This window comes from Salvelinus namaycush, chromosome 1 (genome assembly GCF_016432855.1).
Source record: "Salvelinus namaycush isolate Seneca chromosome 1, SaNama_1.0, whole genome shotgun sequence".
NCBI lineage: Eukaryota > Metazoa > Chordata > Actinopteri > Salmoniformes > Salmonidae > Salvelinus > Salvelinus namaycush.
This window is the reverse complement of record NC_052307.1, coordinates 29513628-29531496: the sequence shown is the minus strand read 5'-3', so window position 1 is coordinate 29531496 and position 17869 is coordinate 29513628. Positions and strand designations below refer to the sequence as shown.

General features: G+C 46.1%; 1 protein-coding gene across 1 annotated transcript; it reads right to left on the bottom strand.

Moving 5' to 3' along the window:
• Window positions 1-86: 86 nt before the first annotated feature.
• si:ch211-166a6.5 (clustered mitochondria protein homolog) lies at window positions 87-16132 on the bottom strand. Its single transcript, XM_038974001.1, has 28 exons — window positions 15866-16132; window positions 12620-12729; window positions 10547-10718; window positions 9590-9727; window positions 9239-9396; window positions 9008-9162; window positions 8493-8615; window positions 8257-8389; window positions 8021-8113; window positions 7697-7863; window positions 7371-7553; window positions 6742-7140; window positions 6499-6572; window positions 6308-6412; window positions 6065-6165; window positions 5829-5981; window positions 4821-4883; window positions 4453-4685; window positions 4215-4299; window positions 3972-4125; window positions 3719-3858; window positions 3528-3608; window positions 3240-3365; window positions 3002-3111; window positions 2810-2903; window positions 1201-1317; window positions 1026-1105; window positions 87-927 (listed from the first exon to the last, which is right to left on the bottom strand). Exons 1-28 carry the CDS (start codon window positions 15912-15914, stop codon window positions 231-233), a joined length of 4293 nt encoding a protein of 1430 aa, XP_038829929.1. The 5' UTR covers window positions 15915-16132; the 3' UTR covers window positions 87-230.
• Between the last annotated feature and the right edge of the window lie 1737 nt (window positions 16133-17869).

Sequence of the window (17869 nt, the reverse complement as noted above, 5' to 3'; positions counted from 1 at the left end):
CAAATTCTTATTTTCAATGACGGCCTAGGAACAGTGGGTTAACTGCCTTGTTCAGGGGCAGAACGACAGATTTTTACCTTGTCAGCTCGGGGATTCGATCTTGCAACCTTCCGGTTACTAGTCCAATGCTCTAACCACTAGGCTCTTATGATGGTCCCTCCCTCTCTGTCTTCACTCTCTGACACCATTGTTCCATTAGCTAGCATCTCGCCCTCTGCTGTGACCAGTGTTTATTTTGTTTGGCTGATGGTCGTCGAGGCGTCCCTGTTCGCAAAGACCTCCTGAGGCTCTGATTGGTCATTGCTGGTGCTTGGCGTTCCGTTCACACCGCTGACCTTATCTGACCCTGGCTTCTCATTGGCTACCTCCCCATCGTTGTCTGATTGGTTTCCCTCCGATTCTAAACCTCCATTTTGTGTCAGACTCTGGCTCTCCTCTATACAGTCTCTGACTGGCTCAGTTTGCATTTCCTCTGTAGCCATCAGGTTTGCCTCTCCATCCTCTGTCCCTGTGTGCTGCTCAGCCTCTGGGGCAGCTCTGTCTTCATCTCCATCTCTCTCACTGGATTCTACTACAGCTCCACTCTCTACTGCTTTACTCTCTGCTGCTGACCCCTCTACTGCTGAGCCCTCCTCCACTACTATGCTCTTTACTACTGAGCCCACATCTACGGACCAGTCATTGGCCTCCAGTTGATGGCCGTCCACTGTCTGTTTGTCGGCTGTGTTCTTCTCTGGATCTACCTCTTTTGGGAGCTCCTCACTGGTGGTCTCCTGGACTACCCCATCCTCCTCTTCCTCTCTTTCAGGGGTCTTCACTTCCTTTCCGTTCACTGTTTCTGTGTGTGTGTTGTCTGGTTTGGCGTTAGCGGCCTCCTCTGCCTCTCTCTGTTCCATCAGCTTCTGTTTGAACTCCAGGAGCCTGTCACTAAGAGACCAGAACACGCTTAGATTCATGTCTGCTAATATAATTTTGGTAATATATGAATACATATATATTAATACAATCCTTCTCTTGTGTGTTACCTGTGGCTTGGTGTCCTGATGCCTGTGACCAGGGCCAGCTGCTCCAGAGTGGTCTCAGCTGAGGGAGACAGAGACTGCCCCTGGGGAGAGAGGAGACAGGCAGAAGGGAATTTAATGGTCACCTTTTCTGGACCTTTATTTAGTACACAAAGAGAACAGAATAGGGTTTTATTACCTCAGCTGTGAGCGGGTTCCCGCCTTGCCTCAGAGAGCGTTCCACACGCACTGCTTGCTGGGTAATGGAACGCAGGAACTCATAGCTGCAACGTCTCTGTGGGTGGTCATCACCATACTGACAGAGACAACAGGGTTACACACAGACACACACACACACCTATGTGAGAATGCTGTTCATTGACTACAGCTCAGCGTTCAACACCATAGTGCCAACGAAGCTCATCACTAAGCTAAGGACCCTGGGACTAAACACCTCCCTCTGCAACTGGATCCTGTACTTCCTGACGGGCCGCCCCCAGGTGGTAAGAGTAGGCAACAACACGTCTGCCACGCTGATCCTCAACACTGGGGCCCCTCAGGGGTGTGTACTTAGTCCCCTCCTGTACTCCCTGTTCACCCACGACTGTGTGGCCAAACACGACTCCAACACCATCATTAAGTTTGCTGATGACACAACAGTGGTAGGCCTGATCACCGACAACGATGAGATAGCCAATAGGGAGGAGGTCAGAGACCTGGCCGTGTGGTGCCAGGACAAAAACCTCTCCCTAAATCTGAGCAAGACAAAGGAGCTGATCGGGGACTACAGGAAAAGGCGGGCCGAACAGGCCCCCATTAACATCAACATGGCTGTAGTGGAGCGGGTCAAGCGTTTTCAAGTTCCTTGGTATCCACATCACCAACGATATATCATGGTCCAAACACAACAAGACCGTCGTGAAGAAAGCACGACAAAACCTTTTCCCCCTCAGGAGACTGAAAAGATTTGGCATGGGTCCCCAGATCCTCAAAAAGTTATACAGCTGCACTATCGAGAGCATCCTGACTGGTTTCATCACCGCCTGGTATGGCAACTGCTCGGCATCTGACCGTAAGGCACTACAGAGGGTAGTGCGTACAGCCCAGTACATCACTGGGGCCAAGCTTCCTGCAATCCAGGACGTATATAAGAGGCGGTGTCAGAGGAAAGCCCATAAAATTGTCAGAGACTCCAGTCCCACAAGTCATAGACTGTTTTCTCTGCTACCGCATGGGAAGCGGTACCGGAGCACCAAGTCTAGTACCAAAAGGCTCCGTAACAGCTTCTACCCCCAAGCCATAAGACTGCTGAACAATTAATCAAATGGCCGCCAGACTATTACATTGACCCCCTCCCCCCCATTTGTTTTGTACACTGCTGCTACTCGCTGTTTATTATCTATGCATAGTCACTTCACCCCTTCCTACATGTACAAATTACCTCTAACCTGTACCCCCGCACACTAACTTGGTACCGGTACCCCCTGTATAAAGCCTCATTATTGTTATGTTATTATTGTGTTACTTTTAATTATTTTTTACTTCAGTTTATTTGGTAAATATTTTCTTAACTCTTCTTGAACTGCGCTGTTGGTTAAGGGCTTGTAAGTAAGCATTTCACGCTAACGTCTACACTTGTTGTATTCGGCGCATGTGACAAGTAAAGTTTGATTTGATTTGACACACACACACACACACACACACACACACACACACACACACACACACACACACACACACACACACACACACACACACACACACACACACACACACACACACACACACACAGTATGCTAGGTACAGACCAAGCTGGTGAAGGCAGACAGAGCTTCTTTCTCGTGGTTCATGGCAGAACGATAGTCTCCCACTCCACACATCCACTGGGACAACAGATGCTGACTGGAGAGATGGGGGAGATAGAGTGATTGAGTAGTGACTTGGTTGATTGGTTAATTGATTGATTGGTTGAGAGAGTGAGGGATTTAAGCGATTGATACCTGAGAGCAGTGTGCACATCAGTGGGGCCAAAGAAGGAAGTGTTGATTTTGAGTGCGCTCTGTAGGAACTGCCCTGCTTGTTCGGTCGGCAACACCAAACCTAGACAGCTCTGAGAGAGAGGGAGAGAGTTTAGTCTCCTCTAACAGGTCTTGGGGGTGTAACAGTGTAGGGGTGGGTTAGGGTATGGCAGACTCACTTCCAGTATAACGTTGTAGGTTTGGAGTGTAGCAGACTTACGTCCAGTGTAGCGGTGTAGGGGTGGTCCTCTCCATGGACTGTGAGCATCAGGAGACGGGCTCTGAACAGACACCTCTGAGCTAGAGTAGACTCTCCTCCAGCGAACACATACACCGCCAACAGAGCCTACAGGGCACACACCTCATTCACTTAGCTAAAGATGACTCGGATTACAAATAAATAAGGTAAACAAAGGCCAACTTGTTGTTTATTGATCCTTGGGAGTTTTGATATGCCCAGAGGGCGGTGGTGCTTTGAATGAGTAATGGATGACAATGTGGTACTTACGTATTGTTGGATAGTGTTGGGGTGGTCAAAGCCCAGGACTCTCTCACTAATGACCACAGCCTTGAGCTGAACACTGCGGGCCTGGTGGGTTGTGGGTGGGGGTAGAGAGGCACAGGATAATAGTGAGTTACACAGCCGTACATATCCTATGCCTTACATTTGAGGCCATAATCTGAGGTGTGTGTATATACCTCTGTGGGCTGGCCTTGTAAGTAAGCCACTCTGGCCATCAGGCTTAGACAGGAGCAGGCCTCCGCGTTCAGGTCGTCACACACACGACCAAACAGATACGCTGCCTCCTTCAGACGCTCATACGCCTGCTCCATCATGCCTGGGGGACGGGAAAACATACATATCACATCCGCTGGTGTCAATGACAGAAATACACACACCAACAAACTCTAACCAGGTGTGTTGAACCAAGCAGTGACCCGCCCACCTCACCTTTCTGAACGCTACTCTGAGCAGCTCGGAACGCTCGCGAGGCATCATGTGTCGTCATGGTGACATGCTTAACAACAGGAAAAATGTTGAGCACGTCGTCTGGACCAATGGGAGCCTTAGTTCGGTTGTCGAAGAAGTACTCTCTCAGTCGCAGCTGAGGGACACACATAAAGATTGTGAGGTCTGTGTGAGAAGGTGTGTGTATGTGTGTGTGTACTTGTGTGTGTGTGTGTGTGTGTGTACCTGTAATCCAGTCTTCAAACAGAACTCTCTAAGCAGGGAGACCTTCTGCAGCCCATACGTCTCTACTAGGTGGTCAGCAGTGGAACTGCAACACAGAGACACATCAGCTCACACTAACTACTGGTATTATTATACTATCATAATCATTAGGTGACAACGCAAGGAACTGTACAAGTAACAAGTGATGGACTAATTGATTGATTAATCGATTGATGACTAATTCATTAAATGTGCCAACCCTAGGCCGTGAGTGATGTCATAGGTCTCTGCTGCGTCCTGGCCAATCAGGATCCAGAGCTCAGCTCCACTGAGTGCACTCCAGGCAGTACTGTCTGAAGCTCCTCCCCCACGACCCCGCCTCCTGGACCTCTTCTTAGGCTCCTCCCCTGTGGGTGCGGTGCTGTAATGGGCAACCAATAGGCAGCAGAGGAAGTGACTGACAGCTGCAGAGAGACTTGACACCTCCACACCCTGTGGACAGAGGAGAGGAGGTTGTTATGGTTACAGACAGTAATGACGCTTTCCCTACACCCAGTCAAGGAACTGACCCCAGACCAGTCAATAAGGACTGTGATAATGACACTGTAATGAAGACTGTTTCAGTACCTGCAGGAAGTTGTTGAAGATCCTTCTGGAAGAACGAACCACAATCTCTCCAACAGCCAGCCTCTGTAAGAGAGAAAAGCGAGGGTGCGTGACGTTTAGAAAATCCCTATCATCACAGCGCTTATAAAACATTTATTAGGTGGGTGCTTATATTTGTCCTGTTTCCCACCTGTATAAGTGTATATACGCATGTGTGAGTTAGAAACTCCCCCTGAGACTGGGGTCATAGTTAGCCAGGGTCTGCCATTATCAACAGCAACAATGAGCAATTAGGGTTAAGTACCTAAGGGCACATCAACAGATTTTTCACCTTGTCCATTCGTGGATTTGAACTAGCAACCTTTCGATTACTGTCCCAACGCTCTTACCGCTAGGCTACCTGCCACTCCTATATATATATATATACTGTATATATACATGCACTGAGTGTACAAAACATTAGCAACCCCTTCCTAATACTGAGTTGCACCCCCTTTTGCCCTCAGAACAGCCTCAATTTGTCAGTGCATGGACTCAACAAGGCGTCGAAACTATTCCACAGAGATAGTGGCCCATGTTGACTTCAATGCTTCCCACAGGTTGGCTGGAAGTCCTTTCGTGGTGGTCCATTCTTGATACACACGGGAAACTGTTGAGCATGAAAAACCCAGCAGCGTTGCAGTTTTTGACACAAACCGGTGCACCTGGCACCTACTACCATACCCGTTGAAAGACACTTAAATCTTTTGTCTTGCCCATTCACCCTCTGAATGGCACACATACACAATCCATCTCTCAATTATCTCAAGGCTTAAAATCCTTCTTTAACCTGTCTCCTCCACTTCATCTACACTGATTGAAGTGGATTTAACAAGTGACATCAATAAGGGATCATAGCTTTCACTTGGATTCACCTGGCCAGTCTATGTCATGGAAAGAGCATGTTCCCAAAGTTTTGTACACTCAGCGTATGTATATCCTGTTCTTCGAGTGCCGTTGCGTTGTGTGTGAGTGAGTTTTGAGTCTGACCATTATATGTCTAAGCCGCTCCTTGTGTTCTGATTGGCTGATGGCCTTGGTCAGCTGACCGAGGTAGCGGAGATTGATGCCCTTCTGGTGTAGCGCCTGCTTCAGCGTAGCGCCATCTAGAGGCATCTCACTGCCCTGCAGGCATGCCTCCACCTGAGACACACAGACAGCTAGAGTAAGAGACAGGTTACGACAGGTTGATAAACTGAACTCCAGGAATAGAGAGCTCCACTAACGATGGCAGGTATCTGTTGTGTGATGATGGAGGCTGCAGCCTCTCTAAGTAGCCTCTCCTGCAGCCTCACGACCTCATGGTCACTCTTGGGGAACGTCACGTCTGAACACACAGAGGGGTGAGACAGAGACAGGGTCAACTTTTACACTCTGGTATGCCACAGCAGTGGTTTTGTCTCAGCTGTATGGGGAAGGGGAGGGTGTGTGTTGTGTGTGTTCGTGCATGTGTGGAGCAGATGGGATACCTGGGGAGAACACGCTGGGGTTGAAGCGCATCTCAAAGATGATGTCACTGACTGATCCCACATCTTTACAAGCACCTCTCACTGCATCTGTACCTCGATGGTCACCTGGTAACACATACACACACAAAATAACATGTCAGCTCTGATAGTCTTGAAATCTAGAGCAAAAATAAAAAACGGCCTTTCCTCACCTGCTTTTACACACTCCTCCACGCCTCCATTCTCTTCCATCCTTTCTTTGCAGCGGCGAGTGAACTGGGACTGTCTGGAACAGAGGGAGGGAACAATCTTAAAAACAACACAATACAACAAAAAACATTTAGAAATGTGACATCTTACTGCAGAGTTACTGTAAACGTCAGACTGTCCCACATGCATACAGTACATAAGAACTATTCCTACAGTATAGCTAACTAGAGGTGTATAGTACTGACTTTTCCTGGATGAAGGCCTGCAGCAGCTCTGGTCTTAGCCTGCAGAGGCCATGAGGGAACCTCCTGGGCAGACCTGAAGTGCTCTGGTACTGCTCTGGCCAGCCCTCCTCCCATGACCCCTCCTTCTTCTCCACTTCCTCCCTCTGCCTCCCTCCCTCAGGGCAGTAGTTGGCATCGGCCGGCAGGCTCCTGAAGAGGTCTAGCAGGTAGAACCTCCCATCAGCCCCCAGCAGCCCCTGGGCGTCAAGTGCGGTGAACAGGGGCACCTGGTGGCCGTTGGGCCCCACTACAGCGTGTCTCTGCAGGCTGAGGCCTTTAGCAGCCTGAGCCAGCAGCTCCAAGAGACAGCGTCGGTGGGGGGACTCCTGGGGCCCAGCGCCCACCCCGTACAGAATACCCCTGGGGGAGAGAGAGAGGGAGAAGGAGGGAGAGAGGGGGAGAGCGAGGAAAGGAGTGAGAGGGGGAGAGAGAGATAGGGGGAGAGAGAGGGAGGGGGTGAGAGAAGGTAGGAGAAGGTGAGGGTGGCATGCCCCCGACAAAGACTAACTGCAGGTGCAAACACTGTCCTAATTAAACAAATCACTGGGGAGCATATAAAAGCTAATGTTTATGTTCTTATTGAGTTGTACCTGGTAGGAGCAGAGGGGCCCTGGTCCTGCTCTGGGCTCTCCAGACCAGGGGCCAGGCCTTGGGCAGACAGACGGATCCCCCTGTAGTCCACGGTGGCGGTGGGCAGGGTGTGGAGGCCCTGGAGCGCCCCCTCCAGGTCACTGTAGGACTGTACACCCCTCAGCTCCAGCCTCTGGGCCACCCTGGGAGGGAGGGGTGTGTTGTTATACAGCAGCATGATGGGTTCAACAGGATTTTTTCTATGATTATACACTATGAAAAAGACTGGTCATTCTCTAGCTACATACAATGAGATCCTCTGAAGACAAGCTGAACAAGATCTTACCTGCGTCCCCTCTCGCCCCCTAACGCCATCCCTGCTCCTCCCTGGCTCAGGAACAGCCCGCCCCACAGGAAGGCGGGGTCATCAGGACCTCCACTGATAGGCTCTACACAGCCGTCAATAACAGTCTCCGCACCCTGGGCCACTGCCCACACAAACGCACTGTTCACCTGAATGAGAGAGAATAATGTATTTTCTAGAAATGTCTAAATAGCCTTACAGTTCAAGCACAGCAGCATGACAGATCCTGTTTTGAGAGCAACAATAACAGCTTGTCAGCAGTGAATACTTCCTGGAGGACTCCTAGTGAGTATGACGTGTGTGTACCTGTAGTAGAGCTCTGTCTCTCTGTAGTCTCTCCTCCTGACTGCCCTGAGGCAGATCTCTGGCTGCCTGTAGCTCCTCGTTCCAGTCTGGAACCTTCACATCACAAACACCAAATCAATCAGTTAATTGGTCAGTCAGTCAGTCACTTGGTCGATTGGTTTTTCGTCCGTCCGTCCTTTGGCCAAAACACTGAGAAGAGCTGTTAAACTGTGTGTGTGTGTGTGGGTGACACAGACCTGTGCTCCAGAGTGTTGATCCAGTCCCAGCCTGCTGAGAGGATTTCTGTGGGAGTGGGAGGCTGATGGGGAACCCAGCCAGCTCAGTGTGCGGTAGGGAGTCAGCATAATTTCTACTGGTGGCAGTTGGGGCCTACAGGGAGACAGACACTACATTACACACACGGAACATAGGGTCCGTCACTGTGTGTGTGTGCGTGCGTGCGTGCGTGCGTGCGTGCGTGTGTGTCTGTTACCTGGCTCTGAGAGTGGCGAGTGCCTGTTTGAAGGCAGGACTGATGTGAGAGAGCAGGTCAGTGAGGCAGTGACTGACTGGAGAGGACGAGGTTGGCCGAGGATCAAACACCTCTACTGTAGACCTAGAACACACACAACACACATTGCTGTTGTCATTGCTGTGATAATAACAATATGCAGCTGGGATATATTGACTGAAGTAATCTCGTATGGATAACATGTAGAGTGGGGTCCGAAATGATTGACACCCTCGATAAAGATTAGCAATATTGACAGTATAAAATAAATAATTCACATATTGAATGGGAAATTATATTATGTTATACTCATACAAATGCTCAAAGAAAGAGCAATTGTATTAGTATAAAGTAATATAATTTCCCTATATTTTTGCATAAAATATAGCTCAGTATTTGAATCATTTATTTTATAGAGTCATTATAGTTCATCTTTATCAAGGGTGTCAATCATTTCAGACCCCAATGTATATTCCTGTTACTTCTGAGAACCTCACCTATTCAGGAAGAATCCTCGTGGACAGGATGTGATGTCACATTTGCGACTCTCTAGGGTCACCACAGTGATGTACAGGAAGTCCCCTTGTAGCTTTCTGTGCCCAGGGGGCGGGTTCCAACAACTGAGTGACAGGTCCTGCAGAAAACTGGGAACCTTAGGAGAGAGGCACAGAGTCAGAGAGAGAAGAGTGTGTGTGTGTGTATGTGTGTGTGTATGTGTGTGTGTGTACCTCTGGCTGAGTGTTGTGAGGCAGCATGGCCAGTAGTGGTCTCTCTGCGGCTCCAGGGAGGAGGTACTCAGGAGGAGCTCCATCCTGATTGGCCGGGTCAGTCTTTGTGTTGCTGGACGAGCGTTTCAGGCTTTTCCCATTGGCTTGGACAGAAGAGTCTACAAAACATGCAGAAAGAGAGGAGAATGGGCAATATACTTGTTAGTGTTCTAAGCTGTACGAATAGAGGGGCTCTTTTTCATGGTCCTTCGAGCTGGATAGGAACAATTACCTTGGAAATATGACGAGTGTGGGATTCCTTACAGTGTGTGTGTGTGTTTGTGTGTGTTAATGTGTTTGTCACGTGCGTACCTGTAGAGTGTGTGTGTGTCAGTGAGTCCAGCAGGCTAGGTGATCGTCCTTCCATCAGAGTATCGTTTGGTCCAACAGCTCTCAGCAGCTCCAGCACACGAGCCAGATGAACCCTTGCAGATCTGGGGGAGTATGGCTCTGGAGAACAGAGGACAAAAGACAAGCCATACTCCAATGAGCACGATGGTTAATTGTTATAGTTCTACAGGCACTGACCTGTCCCGCTGACACACGCGCGCACACACACACACACACACATTAAAACATGAACTCACGAATGCATGAACACACGAACAAACGTACATACACACACACACCTCTCTCTCTCTCGACTCTCTACCTCACACACACACACACACACCTCTCTCTCGCTTGACTCTCTACCTCACATACACACACAGGCATAGACCTGCCCTGCTGCTGGGTTTTTCCCTGGCTGTTTCGTATTCAGACAGAAAAGCAGTCTGGTTGGCAGAAAGATTATCAATGTGCCAAGCCTGCTGCTTTGATGTTCTCAACCCATCCAGTACTTTGATGTTAACTGAGTCAGCAGTGGTAGAGAGAGAAAGAACAAGTAAATAAAATAATGCCTTTCGTGAACTAACACTCGCACTTTACCTTTTTCCCCTTTACTAGCTCTGACTTTGCTGTTAGCTACTATGACCTAGCTATCTTAAGATGAATGCACTAACTGTATGTTGCTCTGGATAAGAGTGTCTGCTAAATTACTCAAATTTAACTTCAAAAAGGCAGAGGAAGAGAAAGAAAGAACGAAAAAAAGAAAGAAAGAAAGAAAGAAATAAAGGGGAAGACAGAGAGGCTAAGTCTCAAATGGCACTCATATACAGTATATAGTAGGCCCTGGTCAAGAGTAGTGCACTACTAAGGGAATAGGGTGCCATTTGGGATGTAGCCATGGAGACAGTAGTATTGTATGTAATGTAGTTCTTCTCCTACCATCCACCAGGCGGAGCGTGGCTCCTGGTCTGAGGTTCTTCAGGCTCTGCAGCTCTGTCAGGGGGTCAAGGGTCATCCCAGAGAGGGCCAATGAGAGGCTGGAGCGAGGAAACACCTCCTCTCTCCCCAACACCGCCATCACAGCCTCCTGAACCAGCCAGAAACCATGGACCTACGGAGATACACACAATTATTGTATTTTTTTTATCATAAAGAATAAGGTTTTGAAAGTGTCTGTCCTATATATAGGAGATATAAGAAAGCTCAGGAAATATTTTCGTTTTTTGGACACATATTGAACCTCTTATTTTTGTTGGCACAAAACTACCTCCATACTTCCATTAATTTGCATGGGTTACATTCAGATGAGTCCTGTGACACTTGTGGATGGGTCCTAAAGCAAAACGGAGAACACCATCGTGTTCGTGAGTCTCCCCTTTCCATAGTGGCGTTATATTAGTTTGTAGTCCCAACGGTTCGAAAGCATTATCAGAGAAACACCGCTGTAGCTCCAGTGCATTTTGTATTATTCTGTATGTGAATCCGAGACACTCTATTTAGTTTGATATGTTACATTTGGTATGGTTACATAAGTCCCAAAGGTTGCGAGTTCGAATCTCATCAACGACAACTTTAGCATTTTAGCCCGTTAGCTACTTTTCAACTACTTACTACTTTTTAGCTACTTTGCAACTACTTAGCATGTCAGGTAACCTTAACCCTTTTAGCTAATCCTTCCCCTAACCTTAAACTTAACCCTTTTAGCTAACCCTTCCCCTTCCCCTTTAACCTGACTCCTAAACTTATGCCTAACCCCTAACCCCAACCCCTAGCCTAGCTAACATTAGCGAGCTAGCTAACTTTAGCCACCTAGCTAGAATTCGTCTTTCAAATTCGTAACATATGATACGTTTTGCAAATTCGTAACATATTGTACATTTTGAAAATTCTTAACATATAATATGAATTGTAATTCGTAATATATCATAGGAAATCGGTGATGGACATTCACAAATTAATACATACCATACGAAACGCAACATATCCTACTAAATGAAGTGTCTCGGATTACATACAGAATAATACGAAATGCTCTGAGACCAGGTTAGCAGCTCGGCCACCTTCCACAGCAGATGCAGAAGGCATTGGCGGATTATCCATATATCTCAAGCTTAAATTGATGGATTTTGATGGGGATTCTTTTATTATGCTACTTAGATAACAGACTCAAATTAATATACACTTTCACAGGCTTGGCCATACATGCACATACATGCACTTGACTGGTCATTACACAATATATAGTGGTCCTTTAGAATAGTTAGTGGGTGAACTTGGCATTATTATACTTAACAAGTTTGCATTTCGCTACACCCGCAATAACATCTGCTAAATATGTGTATGTGACCAATAAAATTGGATTTGATGCTTCCACATTTAGATTGGCTGTGGCCTAATGGTATGTAGTCACTAGTGTGATATGAATTAATGGTGTGCTAATTTTGGTCCCTTTCACCTCCTGTTCCACCCTCACTGCAGGTCTGTATCCGTTGAGGTACTATTGGATGTCCCACCCTACACTCCTGCATCCAGTTCCTTCAGATGTGCATAACCTGGAGGACAGGGGGCTCTGGGTTGTTTAAAGGTCCAGGCCCAATGTGTGAGAATGTGTCGTGTGTGTGACTGTCAATGATTAATTTATATATACACTATATATTTTAAGCTATTTTGGAAGCTATAGAAATTAATTTATTAATGTCTACATTCATTTTGCCACATTTATCCTATTACAGACACCTTAATCCATACTTTGTAATTATATTATGAGCGCAACATTTTTTTAAATGAAAGAATACATAAAAACTTTTTGCTTGAAGTACAATTTCTTTGGTTTACTAATGTTACTTTCTCCACGACAACAACAAAAATACTTAAATGCATTTAATACTGTAGAATTCCATTAATACAGCTGACCGGTGGCTTCAAAGCTTCTCAATGGCCAATACATATCATCACCAATCCAGGATTTATATAAATCATTGGTTACTATGTGTTAGTGTCTCTTTGTTTTACCTGCAGCTCAAATGGTTCTACTCCCGCCCCCTGGATCTTCACAAGGAATGATGGGTTTTCTTCCTCCTTCGTACCAGCAGCTGTTTTCCCAATGGTCAGTGTGAGTGTATCTGATTAAGGGAGGGAATGAACATGCCAATAGGATCATTAAGAACAAACTCTAACCCCTGGACATGTTCAGGTGAATTATGGTCGCAGAAACGTTGTATATCAGACTGTTGCGTTGCAGTGGGATTATCATTTTTTTTCAAGATGACACAGTAGCCAGCTATAGTGCCGCTTTGAGAGAGAGTGTGTGTGAGTGTGTTGTGTGCCAGAGAGAGAGAGAGAGAAGGAGGAAAGGAAGAGGTTCCCTACCTCAACACACAGACAAGAGCAGGACCCAGCATGTGTGAGGGGTGGGTCTGCGTCTGAGTTGGCAGTATTTGCCTAGAAGCAGTGATGTCACCTCAGAGTTAAGGGACTGCCACACCCAACCCTGGCATGTGAATGCCTACACACACTCACTGACACATAGTCACACAGAGACACACACACACATACACACCGACACTCACACTCACTCACCATACAGTCCATGGCACACACAGACCTGATCAAGTACTGCAGCATGCACAGTGCGCTTACACAAAACCTCTTAAGCTGTCAGTTCCCGAAATTGGAAACTAGAATTATATGTATATGTTTACCACCGTTTTATAAGTCAGAAGACAGAAATCCAGACCTTCCTAGGACCATTAGGTGCGGCAGGTAGCCTGGTGGGTAGAAGCGTTGGGCCAGTAACCGAAAGATTGCTGGATCAAATCCCCGAGCTGACAAGGGAAAAATCTATCGTTCTGAGCAAGGCAGTTCCCCGGGTGCCGAAGACGTGGATGTCAATTATGGAAGCCCTCCGCACCTCTCTGATTCAGAGGGGTTGGGTTAAATGTGGAAGACACATTTCAGTTGAATGCATTCGGTTGTACAGCTGACTAGGTATCCCCCATTCCCCATGTAAAGGTCCTCTGTTGAATAAAATGGTATTTGCCTCCCTTTGGTGGTCGGCTGCATCATTACATCAATTTATATCACTTCACTGCGAAGTCACGTCAAAAGGGATGGTCCTTAGAAAAACATTTATCCTGCAGGTGGATCTAAATACATAACTTTCATTCCTCTACGATAAAGAATGGGACCTACACACTTTCTTAAACCTAAAAGTAAAGAAGTCATTTTGTGAGGAAGTCAAACAAAAAAAGTTTTACGTTGAAGGCAGACACATTGCATAGGCTCAGAACGACAAAATCGAGCCCTTTACAAAGTCCTTCTCCCCTTGTCTATAGGAGGGACGCACGCTGTTTAATGGCCCAAATGTTGATTTAGACGTGCACACATTGAACAGATTTTGATGTCATGATATGTTTGGTAAAGTAATAAAGAAGGTGAAATATTTTGGGTATATGTTCCTCAAACAGATTAGAACTATATATGGACATATTATAAAGTAAGAAAAGGCTTATTCATTCTTTTTTTGTCATATCATTATATTTGTTTATGTTTTATTATACATGTATTGTGTATTAGATGATATAGGTTGAAAAGTGTTTTTTTGTCAGACATAAATAAACAACTCAAGATAACTAAAAAAATCTGTCATTCATTTTGACGTTTTTGCTGAGGAGATCCTAGTCGCGCAATTTTACATCTAACTAAGATGTTTGATGCAGTATTTCTCAAATACAAAATGTACATGAAAACGAGTCGTCTCTCGTTGAATTACAACAAAGACTTTATTGAAGAATTCCTACTGTTGACCAATCACCTACAAAGGGACGTAGACTTCAGCTACCGACTTCAGCTTTCCTCGAGAAAAAATGTTGGGTGCCTGAACGTCCGAAAAAAAAAAAAACGAACAGAAAACGTCACAAAATGTTGTCATAAATATGCAAAAACTCTTACGAACTGTTTCGGCTGGGAAGCATGCAGACCCCAGTTAGGTTATCTTAGATCAATTCTGACTATTTTGGCTACGGCGTCTCAAAATGGACAACAGTACTATTGTGGCTTTTTTTCTCGTTTTTCAAGGGAAGCTGCCAGCCGCCAGCCAAACTGAAGAACTGACGCTTTACTCCCCTCGACTCCAGCGGCCAAGAGCCACCAGACCTGGCGCCAATAACATCTGCCCTCCTCTCTCAGACACACACACCTCTAACATTCCTACTTGATAAAAAGTTACACTCCTATCACATTCCAGATTGAACTCTCATTAGAATATATTAGTTTTGTCCTTTTAGTGTCGAACCAAGTCTAACAATTATACAGCTCTAGTTGTACCTATATATTAGAGGTACAACAGTGTCCAACATTATGGGTAACCTTTACAGTTGAGTTTCGAGATAATAATCTGTCAATCATCTGGCTGCCCCCGTAATATGCCTACTCACAGGGGAGATATGCCAGGGAAGATAACAACCCCCCCCCCCCTCCACACACACACACACCATCACTCACTACATAGGTATGGATTCATGAGAAAACACACAAACGCACACACACTATCACTCATTCTATACACACCACCCCTGTATTGGGTGAGAGTAACACAGAGGCAGATGTGTGTGTATTTAGTTACTTGGGCCATTACCATGAGAAATATGCTCACGACACAAATATGGAAGAAGGGGTGTGTGTGCGTGTGTGTGTGTGCGTGTGTGTGTAAGCAAGGAAGAGGGAGAAAAGCCTCCCTTGGAATAAGGGCACAATAAACTGTAGCATGCAGAGAGATGTGGTGTGGCGAAGAGGAACGACACAGAGCAGATATTATGTATTAGGTACATTCCTGCATCTCCTAGGAATGTACATAATACATACAACTGTTTCCTTCAACAACATGGCTTAGTAATTGGCAGTGTTGAAAACTATACAACCAGAACTCTGGTCATTATTCTCTCTACATAGGATTTGTGTTCCCTGCAGACATAGTCAGGCTTCCTGACTCTACCTGCCTTTAACAATGCCACACTGTTAGTGTTGCATTGGCAGACCAGACCATTTGGCAAGACAACAACAGTTTGACTGAAAGAGAACCAGACTGGAACCAGGCTACAGCAGACCAGCAGTGCTACAATAGCCCCCTGTAGGGCAGTCTGGAACAGCAGAGAAAAAGAGAGAGACCTTATGGAAAAACAAGGAAGTGGGAGAAAGTGAAAGAGAGAAAGTGTTGTGAAACAGACACCAGAGCAAGGCTGAGCAGTCGTTCTTTCTCACCTGACGTTCCCTGATCTCCTCCTCCTCCTCTCTTCACTTTGTCCTTCATGTTCAATTTCCTTTTTTGCTGTTCCCTCACTCTCTTGTTTCTCTGTGCTGGCACGCGGTTGCTCTCTCAGACTTGCTGTTCCCACTCTCTTCTCTTCCTCCGGTCAGAGTGAGATTGAGTATGTTTAGGAGTTTGTGTGTGTGTATTTGTATATGCAAAGTGTGTGTGGGAGCAAGTGAAAGAGTGTAGTGAGTTCCACCAAGCTAACTCTGCTTATCGTTTCCCCTCTGGAAGATAACCACACCCTCCTATTACTCAACTCTCCCCTTCCCCCTTTCTGTAACTCTCTGTTTCTCCCTCAAAGCTGCTGTGCCTCGCCTAGGTGTTGAAAATGGGTGTGTCTGCTCAATCTTGCTCTCTTCAGTCTCTCTCTCTCTCTTCACTCTCTCTCCTTATCCTTCCCCCTCCCCCTCTACCCTCACTCCCCCTCTTTTTCTCTCTGCCCTGGAGGAAAGGTGTGAACATGCTATCCACACACACCCATCAAACTAATCACACACACACCCAGGGATGTGGGAAATGGGAGTCATCACACATACATTATGGTGACCCACACATTTACATAGGGAACAAGGAACACATGCTATGAAACTCTCACCTTTCACAGAACATGAACGTAAAGTTACAGATGTCTTGGTTAGGCTTGGGGATGGATCGGTGTGTAATGTGTGTAGGAATGGAGGAATGGGGTGTGTGTGTGTGTGTGTGTGTGTGTGTGTGTGTGTGTGTGTGTGTGTGTGTGTGTGTGTGTGTGTGTGTGTGTGTGTGTGTGTGTGTGTGTGTGTGTGTGTGTGTGTGTGTGTTTGTGTGCGTGTGTGTGTGTTTGTGTGCATGTGCATGTGCAGGGCTTCCCTTTGCAGGAATGCCAGTTTATCCTTTTACTGCCGTGGGATAAATCAGGGTCACACAGAGTGTTTCTTGGTAGTCTTAAACAAATCTACTTTGAAACAAAAGTATACACCTCACACACATGGTTATGGGCTTAAAAAGAAGACACCTGTACCATGTCATATATAGAGTTGAAATCTATTACATCTTGAGTTTGCATCCCAATATTACACTTTATATACATCAAAGAAGACTGAAACATAACAAAACCGTTTGTTCATTTACATTTAAGTCATTTAGCAGACGCTCTTATCCAGAGCGACTTACAAGTACATACATTCATACTTTTTTTTTTTGTACTGGCCCCCCGTGGGAAACGAACCCACAACCCTGGCGTTGCAAGCACCATGCTCTACCAACTGAGCCACACGGGGCCAGACATAGAAACATCAGATTTTCAGCGGGTTTAAAAAAAAAAGTTGATTAATTATGACATTATAAAAAATATGAATAACATTCCACCCATGAGGCCACTAGAGGGTGATTTGTTCATTTGACTGCAGGCTACAGGGGTTGGTATTGGTACAGCTTCTTTCGAATTCCATCCTAGAGACAGTTATATATCACACACAGAGCCTCACCTCCTTATCATAGTGCCTGTGGCAGGGAGAGCAGTCAGAAATATAATGGTGTTCGAGGAATGAAACCTGAGCACCCAAAGAGGTAGGATTAAGTGTCCTATAGCCCCTGATCTAAGGTCAGTTTTGTACCCTAATGATCAGGCTTAAAGTTATAACCTACAGTTCTAGGCCTAACTACAGGTAATAATATATAACCTACTCCACTGGGCACAGATGTAAATTCAACATCTATTCCACGTTGGTTCAACGTAATTTCATTGAAATTCATCAAGAGCTTCAAGTTCCTTGGTGTCCACATCACTAAGGACCTATCATGGTCGAAACACAACAACACAGTTGTGAAGAGGGCACGACAATGCCTATTCCCCCTCAGGGGGCTGAAAAGATTTGTCATGGGACCTCAGATCCTCAAAATGTTATACAGCTGCACCATGGAGACTATCCTGACTGTTTGCATTCCGGCTTGGTATGGCAACTGCTCGCAAT

What these genes read in the sequence shown, in the direction of transcription:
- si:ch211-166a6.5 (XM_038974001.1), bottom strand. Translation starts at nt 15,914, where the DNA reads ATGAAGGACAAAGTGAAGAGAGGAGGAGGAGGAGATCAGGGAACGTCA. An exon ending in CACAACAGATACCTGCCATC is followed by an intron (nt 5,982 to 6,064) that starts GTTAGTGGAGCT and finishes TGTGTGTCTCAG; the next exon opens with GTGGAGGCATGCCTGCAGGG. An exon ending in TCTTCAACAACTTCCTGCAG is followed by an intron (nt 4,686 to 4,820) that starts GTACTGAAACAG and finishes CTCTGTCCACAG; the next exon opens with GGTGTGGAGGTGTCAAGTCT.